This window comes from Cyprinus carpio, chromosome A25 (genome assembly GCF_018340385.1).
Source record: "Cyprinus carpio isolate SPL01 chromosome A25, ASM1834038v1, whole genome shotgun sequence".
Lineage (NCBI taxonomy): Eukaryota > Metazoa > Chordata > Actinopteri > Cypriniformes > Cyprinidae > Cyprinus > Cyprinus carpio.
In genome coordinates, this window is record NC_056596.1 from 19,832,349 (window position 1) to 19,853,528 (window position 21,180).

The 21,180-nt window shown below is 36.1% G+C and overlaps 1 protein-coding gene across 1 annotated transcript; it reads left to right on the forward strand.

Moving 5' to 3' along the window:
* The first annotated feature begins 2,110 nt into the window (after positions 1-2,110).
* cd44b (CD44 molecule (Indian blood group) b) lies at positions 2,111-18,994 on the forward strand. The gene is made up of 8 exons (XM_019081727.2): positions 2,111-2,271; positions 9,815-9,980; positions 10,080-10,216; positions 10,306-10,383; positions 12,337-12,597; positions 12,763-12,801; positions 16,522-16,600; positions 17,184-18,994. The coding sequence occupies exons 1-8, from the start codon at positions 2,205-2,207 to the stop codon at positions 17,344-17,346; spliced, it is 990 nt and encodes a 329-aa protein (XP_018937272.1). The 5' UTR covers positions 2,111-2,204; the 3' UTR covers positions 17,347-18,994.
* Positions 18,995-21,180: the final 2,186 nt, after the last annotated feature.

Sequence of the window (21,180 nt, forward strand, 5' to 3'; positions counted from 1 at the left end):
AATCTTTTAATACTTTATTTGGGGTCTTGTTGGTTTTTTTCTCAGCAAATACTATTGTGATTAATTAATTAATGAGCAAATCATGTAATAATTTATACTGAAAAATAGTCAGCTCTGATATCAAAACTATTGGCCTTTGCTGATGCTTTTCCTGCTCAAATTCACTCATTAAAAATGATGATAGTTGATAGTTTATTCATTAAAAAAATAATATTAATACAATTCTACTATTAATATTATAAATTAATTACTAAATAATATCAATAAATGCATAAAAGGCACAGTTTATATTTGTCAGTGTTCATTCATTTTGAAACATCAGGAAGCTTTTAAAAGCTGTTGTATGTAAATAATACTAGATACTAGATAGTTACCGCTTAGAAGTGTTTCACTGGCACCTTCACTTGAGTTTGTGTTACCATGGTGCTGATTGCAACACTGCTACCACTGCAACCACTTCCTGTTTTGAAGTTTTTTTTTTTTTTTTTTTTTTTTTTTTTTAGTTCAGTGTGATTTTGTAAAAATGCAATTCGTTAGAATAGTTTGTAAGATGTTTAATAAGTATTATCCTCTTTTTTGCAAAATTCAGCAGGAACCAGACTCTAAATAACTCTACATAACTAGCATTATTTCGCACATCTTCAGTTCTTATGTAGAGGGCATGCTGTACATTGTTGTTTCCACTTACCAGAACTCAGGGCGTAGCTCATCTTCTGCCTTCTTTCACACTTCAGAATGACTACAAATGATGAACAGATGAAGACAAGTTGGACCTATATATGAATTACTTGACAAAACTTAAATGAACTGGAGCAACCAGAAACTGTTGAATTGACTTCAGTTGATTTCATACACACTTCTTTCCGTGTTTTGTTAATGTTGAGTGTATTTTACATTTCTGGGAATAAATGTTTATTTAAAATTTTTTTTTTTTTTTTTTTTTTGGACTTTGTCAGATCTGAATGAGCAGTATAGTGTTGTAGTAGCCATATGATTTGTGCCTCATATATGTCTTAATTGTGAATTTAAATGAGCTTTGTGTCACAAACATTAAATGAGGCACTATAAAGTGTAATAGTGAAATAACATTTGACTAGACTCATCTTTACTAAATCAGGTCTTTAGAGGTTTGTGTGTACATTTGTTTTTGTGCATCACCATAGCAAATGACAAAATCATAACAGTATAAAAGCAACAGCTCTATACAGGAAGTGAGAGGAGTCTCGATGATCTGAATTTCCAGGGGGTGTCTTGTTTACTCTGTTCATAACAACAGGACTGTTGACAACACAGCCTGATGAACTGTGGATGCAACAGCAGTAAGATAAATGAAGCATTTAACCTTTAGTCAAAAAGCAGTTTCAGTTTTTCACAAGAAATGAGACGATGAGAAACTTGGTCTGTTCATGTTGTGTTTGTCAGCTGTGAATCTTGATCTGAGAAATCATTTGGCTTGATTATTTCAATAAGTCACTGATGTGGATGATAAATGCTGGTGTTGTAGATGTGCTGCCTCTAATTTGGACCAAGTGAAATAAAAAAAAAATCACTGCATTATAATATATATAAAAAGAATGGTTTAATGCATTAATGAGAATTTGTGGGGAAATGTGTTGAAAACGTATACAAATAATAATGTCTTGCTCATCCTTAAATAGGCTTTATGTATTTCTTTTCGTATGATTTATGCCTGTCTATTTTATGAGACTGACTCAGTAGTTGTCACGTGTAGTTCTTGGAAACTTTGATATTCCTCTTGCCAAAATTATTTTTAGCATCTTTGCACCTACTCACATAAAATGACCAAATATGTTGAAAACAATATAAAATGACCAACCAGTTTTAATTTCATTTAGCACTGCCAATCAAATATGTTGAAAACAATATAAAACAAAACAAAACATTCCAGTGACTGTTCATCTCTTTGTGATTTGTTTGTGTCATGATGTTTAATTTCATTTTTTTGCCAGTTTATATTTGTCACTGACCAAACACACACACTAAACGTGTCAGGCACACAGAGTGAAGGCGAGTGGATGAGGGAAACGTAGAGGGGTGTGTTGAAGCATGCACCTCCCTTTCCTCTGATCTTTATTAGTTCTGACACTGAAGTCTCATCTTTCAAAACTCCAAACTGACAGCAAACTCTAAGCTCTATTGAACACCCTCTGGATTCACACAGAGATTCCTCACCAGCGACCGGGATGTGGATTATGCTGTTGGGACTCGCCTCTGGATTACTGGTCTCCTCGAGATCAGAAGATACCACAGGTAAGAAAAGCCACCAGGAACATTATACATCTGACTTTATCGACTATGAATTTTACAGAGTATGAATGGAGTAGTGTCTGTATGCCTGAGTACAGATAAACAGCTGCTCAACAGCTGCCCTGAAGAAAGACAGATACAATGAACACCAGTAAAGAGCCAGAGGAGTTTAAGCTGTTTGAAAAGCGAGTGAAAGAAAGAAAGAAAGTAAAGAGCCAGAGGAGTTTAAGCTGTTTGAAAAGCGAGTGAAAGAAAGGAAGAAAGATGGGGAATGACTAATGGCTGGTTTCAGATTTAAAATGTTCATCTAGTGTTGTAGCATCTCTGAGTGTTGTCATGCAAGCAAGAAATGAAAGCTCCTCCAAAAATGCACTCACTCTTTTCATAAACAGTTACTTTGGTAACATTTTGTTCTGAAGTTTGTCACATGTAACGTTAGTTCTTGAAGCTCTGACGGTTGACTCGACACACTTGAGTGGATAAATCTGATAAATCTTGCTGCTATGGTGTATTATTTTATCTCTTCTTCACATCTTAAATCCATTCTGAGGTTATCTGTGATTGAACTATTGATGAAAGCAATACCAATGAAAACCTAAATGGAGAACAAAATGAAACTCGCTCGTGTCCGCCAAAACGAACGCCGGACGCTCTGCAGAAAACGCCCAGCTGGGAGCGTGTTTTCAGTAGAGATGCGGTTGCTAAAGTTTCATCTTTGGAACACAGCGAAATATGAAAACTTTTCGCATGTGCTTGCGTTTCCGGTCTGGCGCATTCGCATAGAATGGAAGCTAATGGAACAAAAAGTGTAGTGTGACCGCGGCTGGACACGGAATATCCGCTCAAGTAACGAGGCGGACTCATCCAGCGGCGGACCGGCCATCTGTCCATCACCCGTCCCTTAAAATACGGAATCGTCCCGTATCTGATCAATACGGGACGCGATTTGTCCCGTATTTTACAAAGGGCAACACATATTTGAATAAACAAAAAAGTATATTATAATACTAATAACAATTAGAATGAAATCAGTGTCATAAGAAGTATTAGAGAAGCTCATTTGCGCGTGATTTTGGCGTCTTTATTAACCATAGCGACGGAGTCTCCAGAACACGCGCTGTTTAAGCCCTTTCACACGAGCGCAGCACGCGCTGAACAAACCTGCGCGGTTTAAACCATCGAGGAGCTCACGTTCGCCCTCTGAACACAAGACTCTCCAGATGTAGCGCTGAATGGGAAAGTTACCCATGAGTCTGTCCTGTACCTATTGATGAACGCGCAGTTTGCAGAGAGGCATTCCAGTCGTTCACGGTGGACTGTCTGACTTAAAGGGATAGTTCACCTAAAAATGAAAATGTTGTTATCGCTTACACACCTATAAGTTGTTCCAAACCTGTAATTATTTGTTTCTTCTGTTGAACATAAAAGAAGATACTTTTAAGAATGTGAGTATCCAAATAGTTTCTGTTCCCCAATGACTCTGATAGTATTTTTCTCTACTGTGGAAGTTACTGAGGACCAGCAGCTGTTTAGTTACCCACATTATTCAAAGTATGCTCTTTTGTGTTCAACAGAAGAAATAACTTTATATAGGTTTAGAACAACCTGGGTAAATTATGACATAATTTTCATCTTTGGGTGAACCATACCCAAAAATTCATCTCATTTAATCCCATCCAGGTAACAGCTGCAGAAAAAGACTAATAATAATGAATAATTATAAATAATCAAATTTAAAACAACAATATTAATGTGTTTTGTTGAAAGTTTACATACTGGAGCATGTTTTCACATGGTTTATTGTTGAGCTGTGAGCTAATAGTTGTTTGTTTGTTTGTTTGTTATTTTGGGGGGGGGGGGGGGGGCGGGCTTGCTGAAGGTGGCAAAATGCATGACAGAAATGTTTGCACTAACTATGTTCTTAGGGTTTCCGCGGGTCCTTAAAAAGTTTTCACTTAAATCGTTTAAATTTAAGACCATGTAAACTCTAAAATGATACAAAGTCTTAATTATAAGAGGTCTTAAATTTGGGGACGGAAAAACAAGAATTTCAATATAGATTAGTATGTAGACTAAACTTCAAAAACTTGAGCGCTGCATGTTTCAGAGTCAGGCGATGCTTTGTTCTGCGGTTACTGGGGAAACCACTATATTTCTGCAGTTCCGGAAGTGAAGTGCTGGCAGAGAACGAGTTTGCTTTTTCAATAAGCCAGTCTGCTATTTTTGCTACGTATTTTTAAATGTGAACCAGTGGATTGACAAAAAGCTAATGCATTATAAAAATCTAAACAATTAAGACACTAAGATATATTTATGTAATATAATATAATATTTTTCAATAAGCCGCCTAATTGTTTAAATTAAATATAATAATTGATACTTTTGACTCTTCGCTTTTCTTAAAAAATTATTTAAAATTGTTTAAAGCCTGAAATGTGAAGTGCAGGTCTTAAAAGGGCTTTTTTTAAAGATCGTGCAGTTACCCGGTTATTTTATGGTACCATTTGGAAAAACTATTTAAATATTTATTTTTAATAAGCCCTTTTTAACTGTCCTCTTATGTTGTTTTGAGAAAGTTCTGTAATAAAAGATAGGACCTCTGTGTATTTGTTGTAAATTTAAAGACAAAGTTTTCCTTCTGAATTAGCTTAACTGCATAAATTTTATAGTTGACAAAATCTTACATTAATTATACTTTAATTTCCTTCTCGCTTTATAAAGGAGAAAAAATGCTGGCCCTTTTCACTATCAAAGTTACCCATCCCTCCTCTAGAGCATGTAGCCCATGAGCACTATATTCAAATTACAGGACACCCCTAGTCCCAATGTTCACTGCTATTTATGACTTCATACTTACATAAAGAGACAGCAGCGATTCTACAGTGGGTTACATTTGAAAGATAAGCCTATTGAGTTAGAAAATAGAGTAAATGAAATTACCTATAAGGTGATAAGTCTGATTTACATGACACACACACACACACACACACACACACAGAGAGAGAGAGACATGTGAATACTCAAATTGAAGAATTCTGTTGTTTCAGGAAAGAAACCATCACATAGTTTGTAATGGTTTTACTGGTTATAATGAAATTGCATTGGTTTTAATGGAAACTGTAAAGATGGTGATCTACTGTTAATTGGTATTTTGCTAAAACCATTAAATCCTAATGTAATATGTCCCAAAAAACACACTACATGATACCATTATTTAATGGTTTTATTGGTTAAAAGTTGATGGTTTGTAATGGTATTTGTAATGGAAATCATTAGAATTTCTGTGATGGTTTCTATTGTTTTTGTCAGCAGGGTCACCATGGGTTTTGTGATGTTATTTGGCAACAAATTGCTATAATATTGTGAGATTTTAATAAGCCCTTTTTAACTGTGAGATAGTAGCGAGTGTTTTCACTCCCAGTCTGTGTCTGCACGCATCGCTAATGAAATGTTTCTCCAAGCCTTATTTTTCATAATAATAATATGGTAGTCCTGCAATTCCATGTGGTAAAGACATAAATACTCGGAGACAAGCAATATTAACTTCTCCATTGTTGTTAAGTTCAGTCATAGTACATGCAGGGCAGTGTTGCAAAGTCCGCGGATTTCCCGCAGAATTGACCTATCGTTAAGCCCCTCCCCTCAAACGCAGATGAGCCAATGACAGTCGAGTATCAGCTGCACGGGGATCAGTTTCAGGATTCAGCGCCATGACAAGATGGAAGAGGATTCAGCGCCATAGAGAAACATTGGAAGATCCAAAATGGAAATACAATGTGCATGGGGTACTTATAACACTGAGTCCAGGTATCCTGAGAGGATGGGCAATAGAATTTATTTTATTACATTTCCTTAACCCAAACAAAATAGAGCAAAATGTCCCTAAGCATTCCACCCTAATCCCAACGAAGATGAAAACGTTTATTTTCTGGTTGTTGTACTCTCATTGAGTTACAATTTTCATCTGCTCAAGATAACGTTAATGTCATCTTGCGTTTCAGCAAGGTATCTCTGGCTAAAAATAGCTAACGTTAAAGTTAGTGAGTCAATGCTATTACAAACCTATAGCGGACTGTTCTCACGTCATGTACAGTGTAGGTCAAAAACACATAAATAAAGGTCTAAATTTCAGTGTCTCTCCATATTAAACTAGTTAAATGTACATTAATCATACTCTGCGGTACATGAACAGTGTTGATCTGGGATGTTGTCATCCGTGATCGTTACGACTCTAATATGAGAATTCTCCCGCTTGCATTGTGATCTGTAAACCCTCTCTTCGAGTTACCCACCATATTTATTTTAAAATGTTTATATATCCCTCCATGGAATATTTAATTCTTACTTGATTGGTGGCCCTTCTGTGTCCAAAATTGTGGAAAAACATTGTGGGACAAGGTTTTCACACTGACAGCTGTCATTATGATACAGTGAGCAGCTCCGTTTGTTTGTAACAGTAACTCTGGGGGTGGGGCTTACCGATAGGTCAATTGGGCTACTTTAACACTGTTGCCGCAGGTTGTTTTTTTTTATGTCCGCGGATTGAAGTGACCCCATTAACGTGATATTTAGCCCCTGGAATGCTTAAAAAGTGTATTTTACCTCCCGAACTTGATTTTTAACGAGGACCCCCCCCCTCAAAGCGCAATTGGGCTAGGTTTGGGCTTGTTTTTGAGTAGCGACTGGGAGGGTTTTGTTGTGAAAACCTGGTAACCCTGATGCAGTGTGTGACGGTTCATCAGTACACTTTAACTGCTTCTATCCTTGAACACTTAGTGATTATCTAATCAAAATAAAAGAGCAGCGCTGAGTCTAGGAGAACTCACCGGTATCACACACACTCCGGACGCGTCACGTTCAACTCGGGCAATGGTCTAAAATGGTTTATTTATTCACTGAACAGACACAGTTTACTTCAAGAATGAACAATGAGTCATAGATAAGTTTGAAGTTCAGTGTTTAAAAAAATGGAGCAAACGGAAAGAGCGATCTATATTATAGCTTCTTAAATGAAGCATACAGACTTTATTAGAGCCACAGAAAGACAAACGTTTAGATGAAAATGCTCAATATACAATTCATTATGTACATTAACAACGATTCTAGGTGAATATAATGTAATTTAATGGAAAACTATGAATGGCAGGATTTTCTGTCAGCTGCATTTAAATGCAGGTCTGAAGTTTCTCGCTCTGTTCAGCGTGCAGCATCACGTCTAAACAAATAGCACATGCTGTCAGTGATTTCAACCACTAGAAGCCGCTCTCGCACTGTATAATGAAAACAGACCCTTCTCAGCCGCTCTAGCAATGGACGCAACCCGGAAAACTATCAGCATGGATTTTTGCCGATAACCAATTGTTCCAGCAATCAACTATCAGTGCCGATTAATCGGCAAAACCGATACATCGGTCTACCTCTACTCATGAGAGTCTCTTTGTTTCGTTTACCTCCCTCTCCAACTACTCCCTAAGGGCTTCGTCAAGGTGCTGACATAGCTGAGCATTTTCCTTCAGCGCTATGCTCTTGGGTTCTTATAAGGCTTACGTGTGCCCTTCAACAAAGGAAGGAAGGTTGTAAAGACCAGGACTTCCCTGGCTATAGAGTGTAGAATTTTGGGTATCTTCCATTTACTACTGGAACGATACTGGCTTAGGGACTGTTTATTCTAAGCAGTCTATGATGCATATTGCTCCCTGGAGGTTGATGCGTCTTGACTCTAGCTGGTTGATCTGTAGAGTCAGGATATTCTATGCCCACTATGGTCTGTATATGTACAGTCTAGTGAGGCAGGCACTCCCTTAGCGTGGTGAGTGGGTATTGGTTCCCCATAGTGTCAACGCAGTTCCGCTTTGAATGGGAACCTCTAGGTTATGAATGCAAACATGGATCGCAAAAAAAAGGGAACGAGAAGCGGCATCTCATTGCCATGCACTGGGTCTGCCCAAGTCTCATGATGCATGTCAGGTGAGGCACGAAGAGTGATTACAAATTAATAAAAATAATAATTTCATGATTATGAACACATTATACTGGAAATAATACTTGAAAGTGAAAAGAAGTAGGTGTCACAAAGATCATTTTAAAAAGGTAAACTCTTGGAAAGTTTTTAGTTCAATTTAATATTATAAAAACATAGGTAAAATGGTCTTTCAAAGCAACTTTTAGTATATAAGCAATGGTAAGCTTCCTTACAGTGGGCTTCTATTGGGGAGAAAATGCAAAAGTATAAATGCTGTCTTGGAATATGGTGCCGCTGTCTTGGAAGCTGATAGTGTTTATAACAAGAGAAAGATGATGTTTGTTTTCACTCCTTAAACTGTTTTGACTTCCTGGTTACAACATTATTTAAGGGAAGTGACATACAGCCAAGTATGGTGACCCATACTCAGAATTTGTGCTCTGCATTTAACCCATCCAAAGTTGTTTTGAATTACAGTGAACACACACACACTGTGAACACACACCCGGAGCAGTGGGTATCATTTATGCTGCAGCGTCCGGGGGGCAGTTGGGGGTTCGGTGCCTTGCTCAAGGACACCTCAGTCGTGGTATTGCCGGCCAGAGACTCGAACCCACAACCTTAGGGTCAGGAGTCAAACTCTCTAACCACTAGGCCACGACTTTACACTGATTAGCCACAACATTAAAACCAATGACAAGTGAAAAGCATTGCTCATATTTCTAGAATCGAATCTGTCAAGCAGTGGGATATAGGCAGCAAGTCAACAGGCAGCCCTTGGAAGCAGGAAAAAAATAGTTTGACAAGGGCCAAACAGTGATGGCTAGATGACTGGGTAAGAGCGATAAAACGTCTTGTGTGGTGTTCTTGGTATGCTGTGGATAGGACCTTCCAAAAGTGGTGCAAGGAAGGACAAAGTGCAAAGTATTCTTCTAATCAATGTAAAAAGTAGCTTGAAGAAAGTGGAGTCATTTTATTATTCTGTGTAATCTAAACAAGAATACTCTAAACTTAAAAAAAAATTATAAAACATTAATAAAGTAATAAATCTTAAGTCGTCTGAACGAACAATTTCACAATGAACAAAGCATGCATTGCATCTTGAAAAAAATGTTGATCATCACCTTTTTTGTGATTTTTGTGTTGAGGTATGTGAGTCTGATTGTAACTTTTGGATTTAATGTTACATGTTCCTTTTGTCTTCTTAGGACTTTTGTATTACTTCTTGTCCCATGTGCCATTTTGTAGTCAGTTTGTAGTCTTTCTGTTTGCTCATGTTTCTGTTCTTATGCTCCATGTGTTCCTGGTTATTTGTTTATTTTGATACTTTCATTAAAACTAAAGTTTGCCAGTTAAACGTGAAGTGTTATTAATTGTCCCAAAGCTCTTGATCTTTATGTGTTATTAGCTTCTTACCTTCTTTAAGATTTAAGATAAAATCTTCACTAAACCTATAGTCTCTGTAACTGTTTCCTTTGTCTCCCTTCTTCTGCTATGTATTTAAAAAAATCATGCTTCTAGAGTGGCACTATATGAATAAAATCCATTAATTACTATATTGATGTCCTGTTTGTCCTGTTGTAGTGCGCTCACGGAGCTGCAGCTATGTGGGAGTGTTTCATGTGGAGGGGAGAGACCGCTATAGTCTGACGTTTGAGATGGCCGAGAGATTGTGTGAGCAATTATCCTCTTCATTAGCCAATCTGGAGCAGGTGGATAAAGCCTACGCTAAAGGACTACAGACATGCAGGTTCTTACATTCAGCTGAACATAACCAAATGACAATTTACATACAGGATCATTATTAACATGAGCTCCACCGAATTCTAAACATACGTTTTGTCTGCAGGTATGGATGGATAAACAGCACAGAGGTGGTGATAGTCCGTCAGAAGCCAAATAAAATCTGTGCTGGCAACCAAACCGGCGTCATCAGGAAAATTGCAGACAGAAAAAGATTTGACGCCTACTGTTTTGATGCTAAAGGTTTGATTTGTGCAACATGCTATAAGTTTTAGTCAACACATGATGGATCATCTTTTTTTTTTTTTAACGAAACATTGCATTTTGATCAGATACATCAGAGAAGAACTGCGCAGCTTTGCTTGACCCTGAGAGTTCAGACAAAACAGATGGCGACTCGGCATTTGCAGGTACGAGTTACCAAGGAATAACATTTTAAATGCATGCATTTGGAAGGCACTTTTGTATGTAAAATAAGTGTATTCAACGCGTGCCACAGGATTCACTTTTATATTTGATGTTTGTTTTTGTTATTTTTTACACTGGTCTACAGCCAAGATGCTTCTGAAATGAATGTAGTCAAACGTTACTAATTCTGAGTCACAGGGAATGAAAATGATGCTTAAATTGATTTGATTGATGCTATTGGGTCAGTATACTGTATATGACCCTTGACTTGGGAATGGCAAAGGACAGAAACAGAATATAGAAAAACAGAAACTGAAATTCAAGCTCATATCACTCTGCTGAACTCATCACACTGTATCAGCTCTGGAAATCATACAGTGTGGTACTCTCTTATTTGTTAGTGTTTGATTTTGTAAAGGGAGACGTTTCTGTTTAGCCAAAGCGAGCAGAGATGCATTGTGTAAACAGTGCAGATTACTTCTGCTATGTTTGTGGTGAAGTGACTTTAGCACCACAAAAGCACAGTTAGGAAATGCCTTACCACATTTATTTTGGCTGCAAAATTGGAGATCAGGACAAGAGGTGGGCCCCCCACACGCACGCACGCACACACACACACACACACACACACACACACACACACACACACACACACACACACACACAATCACGCTACGACACATGCAAAAAATTGCAGTGGCTGAACAGGAAAAGGAAATCTATGCCTTCAGTGGAAAAAAAATCTTCTGTCTTCCTCATTAGCACAACAAATTTAATCTAGATTTTTTCCCCCACTGAACCGCAGAGCGGTCAGCGATGAGCACAGCGAATGATTTCCCATCGAAGAGGTGCTCCATTTAATGAATACAAGAAGTGCAGAGTAGACACTGAATAGGACTAAAGTATATACATATTAGTTTTGGCCTTTTGTTTCATAATACATTTTATGAGAACACTTTAGTATAGGAACCAGTTCTCACTATTAACTAGTTGCTTGTTAGCATGCATATTAGCATGTTGGCTGTTTATTAGTACTTATAAAGCTTATGTACTTATATAATTCTTCTGTAATAATATATTTATACTTGCTTATATAATTCTTCATGACCATATTCTACATCCTTAATTCTATCTAAAACCTAAACTTAACAACTTACTAACTATTAATAAGCAGCAAATGAGTTTATTGAGGAAAAAGTTGTAGCTAATCGTTTGTTAATAGTGAGAATTGGACCTTAAAATAAAGTGTGACCAGCCGCGGCGTTACTTATATAACCTCTTTTGCTGATTTTTGGCCGCGGTGTATAAGTGTTAGCGTCTTATGGGTGGCGAGGGAGAAGTCCGCCTCAACGCAACTGGGAGAGTTGCAGGGACGGTCTGCCGAGGAGAGGGAGCGTTGGCTTTTTAAACATAGACTGGGGATTCCATTCCTTCAGGTGTGTCACACGCGCGCCAGCCCAACCAGCGAAATAGTCTGGTGAAGCGAGGGCCCGGTGATTAGGAGCTGTAAGAATAATTTATACTGATTATATAATTCTGCCCGTTATCATCCTAATCATTTGTTTTATTGTGTTGTATTTAAATGGGAGAGGCACCAGCTACAAAAGTAAAAACTGACACAATAAATGTCATGTTTTCATTCTGTAGTTCTGTAGACCAGTATTATCTGTATTATCTGTATTATCTGCATCAGTTTTACTTGTTCTAAAGACAAGTTTCAGGAAAAAACACTGTCACACTTTCCATCCCTACACAGACAGATTTATTTCTGTAAAAACACGACCAAATAAATGCTAAGCTGTGAATGTTTAGTTTTGTTAATAACTCTGGTTGTCTAATAAATTCATGTAAACACCTATAAGACAACATGTTGAAAAGCTGTTTCAGAGATGGACCATTTTTTCATTCAATCAATGTGCCGAGACACTAAGTTGTGCATAATTGTCATTTGACAGAAGTCCCAACACACCGACCAAATGCTGGAGAGGAAGATTCTGAAAATTCAACATCTGAAGTCACATCTGTGTCTGAGTCCTCTACTCCAGATCACTTGATGCAGACCAGTCCCTCACAGGGCCCTGTGGAACAGAACCACACTGATCAAACAGATGATCAGACAAACCGTTATACACGTAAAGAGTCGACAACTTCACATCCAAATCCAGACACCACAGAGCTGGGAGTGATCCCTAAAGAAACAGCAACAAGCAAAGCAGGTGACGTTTCAGTTTAAAGTCATTGTAGGAATTTTAGCCATATCTGACAGTTCATTATTTACAAAATGTAAAATACTTTTCTCTATCTGGATTGTTTGTAATTATTACTGAAAATGACTTCTGAGCTCTTATTTGAACTGCTGTGTCTCTGTGCTTCTGTCTTAGTTACTCCAGTACACGCCACCACAAACAACGAGTCTATAGGTATGGCCAGTTTAATATAAATCATGTATTAAAAGTAATGCCCAAATCAACTGTATTCAGTTTAAGACTACTATTTGCTTTAACAAGCCTTGATTGACAACATTCTGACACATTTTCACCAGGGTGTGAATGATAAGGCAGTCGTAGGTCAGGGCTCTTCAACAACTCCAGTCCTGGGGGCCGGTGTCCTGGACACTTTACTATCAATCCCAGCTGAACCCACCTGTCTGTAATTTGCAAGCAACTTTGTTTCAGGCATGTTTGGTTTACCCATTTTAACCCATAAAAAAGGTTTTCATTTATAAAGCAGACTGATGTTTTAGTGCATTTTCTGCAAATATGGAAAAATAAAGGGTCTCAATTAAATATGCGCAGTGTCACGTGGTTAGCGCAAACTGTCACATGACCAGAGAAGTTTAATTCCGGTTTGCACCATGAGAAGATGATGGCTGCATCAAAACTCCAAAACCAAAGGCTAATAAAGTATATTAACATAAAGATATGACAAAGATTTTTGGTCCACATTATCTTTAAGGTGTCTAGTATTAATATATGAATTAATATATATTCAGTTTTGTGGAGTGTGGTCATAGAATGCGTAAATACGTTGATGGTCACAATAGTGACCGCTGGGATAACAGTGAATTTAGGTATAGCCTACAATATAAACCTAATTTCAGTTGTTAGTGAACGTTGCGCTAAAATGTTGCAATGACAAAATATTGCACTAAATTAAAAGTTCAAATGTTACAAATTATTTACAATACTGACGTTGTAATACTGGTAGCAGTTGTATAAAAAATTGATGATATATTTTACAATAAAGTAACAATTTTGAAATGCGTTGATGGTCAGGCATGGGCAGTATTTCAGATACATGTATTTAAAATACGTATATGAAATACAAAATAAGTAAAAAATCAAATGTAATTTGTATTCAAATACATTTAAGATCAGTAGTTTTGTATTTTCAAAAGACATAAAATACTTTGTGCCAGTCATCCTCTTTATCAGGGTGCTGATTTCATGCATCAACTAGTTCATCACATCCCAACATTCATCACGTGAGCTGCAGCTGTACAGCTCCATTCAGCACTGAGTGAGTGACTTTTCTGGGATGAGAGAAGGTGAGGATGTCATGGTCAGTTGTACTTGTTGATTAAAGTTAAAATAGTGCATCATTCAGATTTGCCTTCAGTTAACATGAAAGAATAGCACCAACAAGGGAAAAAAATAGAGTTAGCCAATCAGTTTTTATAGATATTCGGTTGTTGTTCTTTATCAACTAGCTTGTCAAATGTGTTTAAAGCATTACTGCATGTTAGGCCTGGGTTATATGACAATACATATCATGGTGATGATATAAAGCGAGTGAGTGAAGTGAAGTGTGGCCAAGTATGGTGACCCATACTGGGAATTTGTGCTCTGCATTTAACCCATCCACGTGCAATTGTTAATGTTGTGCAGTTTTTTGTGCGCACTAGGAGATGGAGTAGAATGCAGACAAGTAGGCCTACACTTTTGACTTAAAGGCCTTTTCACACGGGACGCGGCAAGCGGTGGAATCACCACCCAGCTTCCACTTGCTCTCGTAGTGGAAGCGGTTTGTACAGATGAAGCCTTGTTCATACTTTCTCCTGCCTCTACGCCGTGAACGTGCTGATTGCACTTCTCTCTAAACGGTTGTGGCTTTTTTGAGACTTGCTTGACACTTTTTACACTTGCTTGTGACATTAGAACAAAACATAGGCTGCTGTATGAATATGATAAAATATATAACACTAAATTGAACAATACTGATTATTGATTATAATACTGATACAAACACTGATGAATGGTACACCACAAAACATCTTCAGCATTTGGTTTTATTGTTCATAAAAATTAAAAAAATTAAAAAAAACTTTGAGCAAATATAATTAAATGTTATTTAAATGAATTCTAATTTAAATAATAAAATGTACATTTTAGATAAACTTTTTAATTTGAATAAACTTTATATAAAACAAAATTTCCTACAGGTCAGGGGAAGGAAAGAGGTATGTAAAATGGAAACTGAAGTTTCTAAGCAGTTGTACACATCTAATTATTATTATTATTATTATTATTATTTTCATTCAGAATAGGTCCAGCCTATAGGGATGCCTACATTGGATAGGGTCGCCGTGATTTTGCCAAGTAAGACAACATCTTTTGATGATCCTGGATCAACATTACTGTACAAAAATATAGACTTAACCCAATCCCTACCCCTGTACATAACCCTACCCATAATTTATTCCTAAAATCAGTGGGAAATGATAGCTGATTAACAAGAGTGTAGAAGCACCTAACCCTGATTGTAAACCTAAAACAGTTTGTAAACCTGAAAAGTTATATCTCAGTTCTGATTGGTTGATTGGAATGTTGATCCAGGAACATGTTGTACTTGGTGAAATCATGCTCGCCATTGGATGGCCAGTTTCACATGTATTTCGTGTATTTTCAAAATACAAAATATTGTATTTGTATTTAAATACATTTTTCCACACAGTATTTTGTATTTTTATTTTAAATACATTTTCATGTATGTATGCCCTTCTCTGTTGAAGGTTGTATTTATTTTTTTTTTTTTTGTCTTTTATCTCAGTATTCTTGAGTGTTGTATAAGGATTTTTAGGCATAATAGTAACCCTAGAATGTGATCAAACAATTTAAAATAGCTGGGCTGAGATATATAACAACTCATAAAACACACAGTTTCACACACTTTTCTCCAAAATAAATAAATAAAATAAAAAATAATTATTGATTATTTCAAAGAGTAGCTAATGACACATCATTTGGTTATTTTCATGTCTGGAAAAAATGTGGGATTAAACGGGTTAAAGCAGGAGTGTCCTGTCCTGCTCCTGGAGGGCCACTGTCCTGAAGTGTTCAGCTCCAACCCCAATTAAACACACCTGAACAAAAGTTATCAAGCTCTTACTACGCATACTACAAACTTCCAGGCAGGTGTGTCAAGGCAAGTTGGAGCTAAACTCTGCAGGACACCGGCCCTCCAGGACCAAGTTTGGACAGCCCTGGGTTAAGGGTGAGTGTTAAACTCAGCAGGACAATGAACCTTCGGGACTGGAGTTAAAATAGGGGCTCTGATCACCATCATCAATGGATGGGTAAAATAAAGGGCTGTGGCATTTTCAAAGTACATGTACAGTCATAAGAGGTACAGCTTTTTCTGAATTAGACTTGACACCTGAAACACAACCAAAGGCATTGACAGAAAACAGAACAATGTTCCTAGTCAAGAATAGTCTCATAATTAGGGAAGTTAAGTAGAATTTATTCCCATAAATACATTTGCAGCACAAATACAAATGCAAAATAAAGATGAACTGAGCGCTGATGAACTGAATATATGAAATGAATCTCTTAAAACAGCCTTTTTTAGAAGCAGCTTATTTTCAAGTTAAACCACAAGTTTATCAGACACTTGTAACTAACAGCTTTTGGTTGTCTATTTGATTATTTGCTGACAGCACAAACCAGCAGTTTTCCTCACATTCTGGGAAAACATGAATAGGGAAAAGCATAAGTAAGCCTGGGCCTAAGGGCACACACCCAAACCCCCTGCCAAAGTGATTATTTTCTTATTTGCAATGTGACTTGAACAACTGCATTGATTTTTCGTTAATGCTTGTTTTTTATAATAACATGTCATTTGTTCTGATCCTCTTACAGACTGGCTGATCATTTTACTCGTCATTTTGGCCGTTTTTTTCATTCTGTTTGTCTGTGTTATGGTAGCCAACAGAAAAAGGTATGTTGTTTTAATGCAGATATTACAGCCCACAGTGTGTTGCCTACTTGTGTTATGTATTGCTAATAATTCTGGCCACTGTGTGCAAGTGTGAATCTTGAATGTGTATAAAGGAATGTTTGATTGACACAGCTATCATAAAATAAAGTTGCTAAAACAGTTGCTATTAAGTCATACCGACTGGTTTTAGAAAACATAATTTAATCGCTGTCATGCAGATGAAAATATGCTACTATTAATAAGATTTTCCATATGGAGATATGGATTTGTTTTTTTGAACTTAGTTTTGTGGGTTTAATAAGGATTAGTGTGTGTTAGTTTTGAAATTGTTGATTTTTGTGTATGGAACAGGCTAAATGTCTTTAAATCAAGTGCGCTTAAATAAATGAGCTCCAAAAGAATAAATAGACAGTAGTGTCAACAGCTAGATTTAAAAAATAAAGAAACACAGGAATAAACTATATGTTTGGTTTACACTTTCTAACTTTAAAACTATTGGATTTATAAAATAGCTGCCAGTAATTTATTAGGTAGGTTCACAGTGTTATTGTGTTTTAGTGAATGTGCACATTTTTTTCTATAGATGGTGTGGCAAGAAACAGACTCTGATTATTACAAAAGAGAGCAGAAGTGAAGAAAATGCTGCAGCAGCTTCATTGATTAAGGAGCAGGAGATGGTCAAACTCGTGAACACTGAGAAGATCGGAGAGGACTCAGAGTGTATCAGCATCAGTCCAGAGAAGTGAACAGAGACAACCCAGAAGGCATGAAAGGAGAACACAAGCAGTTTTACGCTGACAACTTACAATACCGAGGAATATGCCTCCATTAATGCTGAACTAATGCACAGACAATCTTTAGATAATGTATGATTTATGACGATCTAAGCCATACATTAACAATTACATCAGCATATGATAAAGTGTATGATTAATAGATTAATACATATAGGAATTGCTATTAATTAAATGTGTCATCATGGATTAATTCACTATCAACTTCTAGCATTAACTAATAGTGTAAATCAATGTGTTAATTACCAAAGCCATGTATTCCAATTTCCAGTTGTCTCATTTAAAAAAATTGTTAGCAAATAGTTTGCTTATCATTATGTCATGACTTAGTGAGACACTTGACTATTAACGCTGTTAACTAATTATTAAGTAATATGCTCCTATGGTTATGATTTTAATCAATTTGCCCATCCTTCAAACACATTATTTGACATTACAATCACTGCACAACTGCAGGGCACAAGATTTATTTAATTTTTTTCCCTGTGTAACCTTGAATTGTATTTTTTATTTATTTAGATAAAAAAAATCACAATGCTTGATTAAAAAAAAAAAAAAAAAAAAAAAAAAAAAAAAAAAAAAAAAAACTAACTAATATAAAGTTCAAACATTAAAGAAGTGAACTGTCAGTAATTAAGAAAAAGAAAGAAAAAATCAACAACAAATAAACAAAAGAAAGGTTTGAGAAAGGACTTCTTACCTGTTCTCTCACATCTTCTACAGTAGTTTCCCTTCATGAGCAACACTTTTACCTGCTACTTACCACCATCTAGACTTCTCTCAACCATTTATGTTCGTATGCTAATTAGGGAAGTCATAACAATAATATCTTCACAAATTATTAGATAATGATTTATTAAATCAGACAGCTGGAAGTTAAAATACATGGCTTTGAAACATTTTGGTAATTCATTCACACTGTTAATAGTAGATGTTGATCCATGATGACATTTAATTAACAGCAATTCATATATGACTTAATCTATTAATCAGATAAACTATTAATTGATGATGCGGCAATAATTAAAGAATAACTTAATTTCTCATGAGTCATACATTAAATGTGCATTAGTTCAGCATGAATTAATGCATGTAAGTGCACACCTATTGTAAAGTGTTGCCAGTTTTACATCATGAGAACATGAGCAGAGAAAGAGATCTACGTACAAGAAAACAGAAGAAATAAGATGGACATAGATTTGAAACAAATCAAAAGGAGGTTATGGATGTATGTCCATTCTGAGTTTTTAATAGCAACCTACTGTATGTGTGTGTGTGTGTGTGTGTGTGTGTGTGTGTGTGTGTGTGTGTGTGTGTGTGTGTGTGTGTGAATGTGAGGCATCAAGAGAGCAAACACATCTATGTTGTACTTTATTGTTTCATCATTCTCCATCTATGTTTGCTTATTTCTTAATATTAATTTTATATTAAAATATTAAATAACTAGTTCATTTTAATTTTATACTAGAGTTTGTGTAAACTAGTAGCTTTCCAGTTCCTTTGCTTGGTATAACACTGGTTAAATCAGTGCTGGTCGGATAAGTCGAATGATCATTGAGAAAGAAGCAACTAAGATTATTCAATAAAGTCGTTACCATCACTTGGTCTACTTTCTGCTCGTCCTTTCCCTTCTCTTCCATTCTTCTTCCATTACTGCAAGAGTAAAGTTAACATGACAATCAGCTTCACACTGGCATAAAGTTGGCTTGACGTTGGGCGCTCTATATTCGCAAATCTAGGGACCGTCTCTAAAGTTACATGCGAAGCTACTATACACTTCTCTAAACCTCAATAGCATGCAAGGAGAATGACTAACAGTCATGAAAAACAACTGTTAAATGTTCACCCAGGTGTCAACTATAATGCACACCTTTTATATTTTTTGATAATTATTAAAATAAACTCTAAATCATATGGAAAACAATTGCTACTTTTCAATACCGAATGGACTTAAATACAAATTTGAAGCTCAATAGCATTTGAACAGAATGACTCACTTTCATAAAACATACTGTAAAGTGTTCATCTAGGTGTCAACTATAATGCACACCATTCATATTTTTCATAATTATTCAAATAAACTGTAAATCAAATGTAAAATATTGCTAATTTTCATTACTGAATGGGCTCAAATTTAAAATATGCCATAATTTGAAGCTCAATAGCATTTTTGAACAGAATTAATTACATTCATAAAACATACTGTAAAGTGTTCATCTAGGTGTCAACTATAATGCACATCTTTTATATATTTCATAATTAATCAAATAAACTGTAAATCAAATGTAAAATATTGCTACATTTCATTACCGAATGGGCTTAAATGTAAATATGCCATATTAGCAATATTTTACATATGATTTACAGTTTATTTGAATAATTATGAAAATATGAAAGGTGAATTATAGTGACACCTAGATGTTAACAGTTTTTTGTTTCATGACTTTTTAGGGTATTCTCCTTGACAATGCTATTTTAGAGAAGTATAGTAGTCATATGTAACTTTAGAGCATTCGGTCCCTGATTTGCGAATATTGAGCTTTAACGTCAAGCCAACTATGGCCATATGTACATTTTAATGCCATATCAAAATATGAAAAGTAGAGAAGTCTTGTCCAGAGGTCCATAAAAATCAATAATCAGAAAGTGCTGCAATATAGCCGGATGACACATGGATGTTTAACAGTTAACAGTCTGTTTTCATAGACAATTTTAGTCAGTTCTCAGCTTGCAATGCTATGTGAGACGTTAGAGAAGTGTATAGTACTTTCGCATGTAACTTCCCCTAGAGACGGTCCCTAGATTTGCTGGAAGAAATATCGAACCAACAATTCCAACGTCAGCCAACTGCTTATGCCAGTTGTGTTCACTGCTTTGAATCTTGCACAGATACTGGCAAAAATGTAATTCTGACAGAGTGCAGAGAGTAATTCAAGTCTTGTAAAGAACTAAATTTCCAGATTCCTTGTCAAGAATCAGAATCAGAAAGAGCTTTATTGCCGAGTATGCTTACACATACAAGGATTTTGTTTTAGTGACATGATTTAGATGTGATGATTGTCTGAAGCCTGTATAGAATCATGAATTGGTTTGGGTTTTATTGTTGTGTGTGGTCTGTATAGAATCACGGCAATTCATTAGCTGATACAGTAATCCCATTCCAGCTCTCAGCAACTGTTTTCCTGAAAAGCTGTTTTCCTTTTGGTTTAGTTTTGAGTTGATTTTTTATAATTTTATTGAAACAGCAGTTCCCTTTCGATTTCATTTAGAATTCAGACTATATAATATTATTGAAACAGCAGTTCCCTTTCGAATGGGAGCTCAAGCTGCGTCCCCTAGAGGGCACTATGGAGAAAGAGGGCACTATGGAGAATGCCTCCAGCATGACTGTGTTTGTGAATAGTGAGTCTGAAGCATATGAATGAACTTGACATGAGTGCTCGTGGGATTTTGTAAGTTGTTTTGACTTTTATTCATTCGCAGAATATGAATTCTTGATATCAACAATTCAATTTTCACTAGTAAAAATGTTAATTCTTGATATCAGCAATGTTGCATCACTTACAGTAATCAAATTCTTGATATCAGAAACTAAATTTCAACTAGTAAAAAATATTATTCTTGATATAAAGAATTCAAATCCTGGGAATGGCAATAGGCAAGCTGTTTTGACTTTTATTCATTCGCAGGATATGAAGTTGTGATAGCATGAATTCAGTTTTCACTAGTTAAAATGCTAATTCTTGACATCAGGAATTGGATTTTTACAAGTTATAATGGCACGGA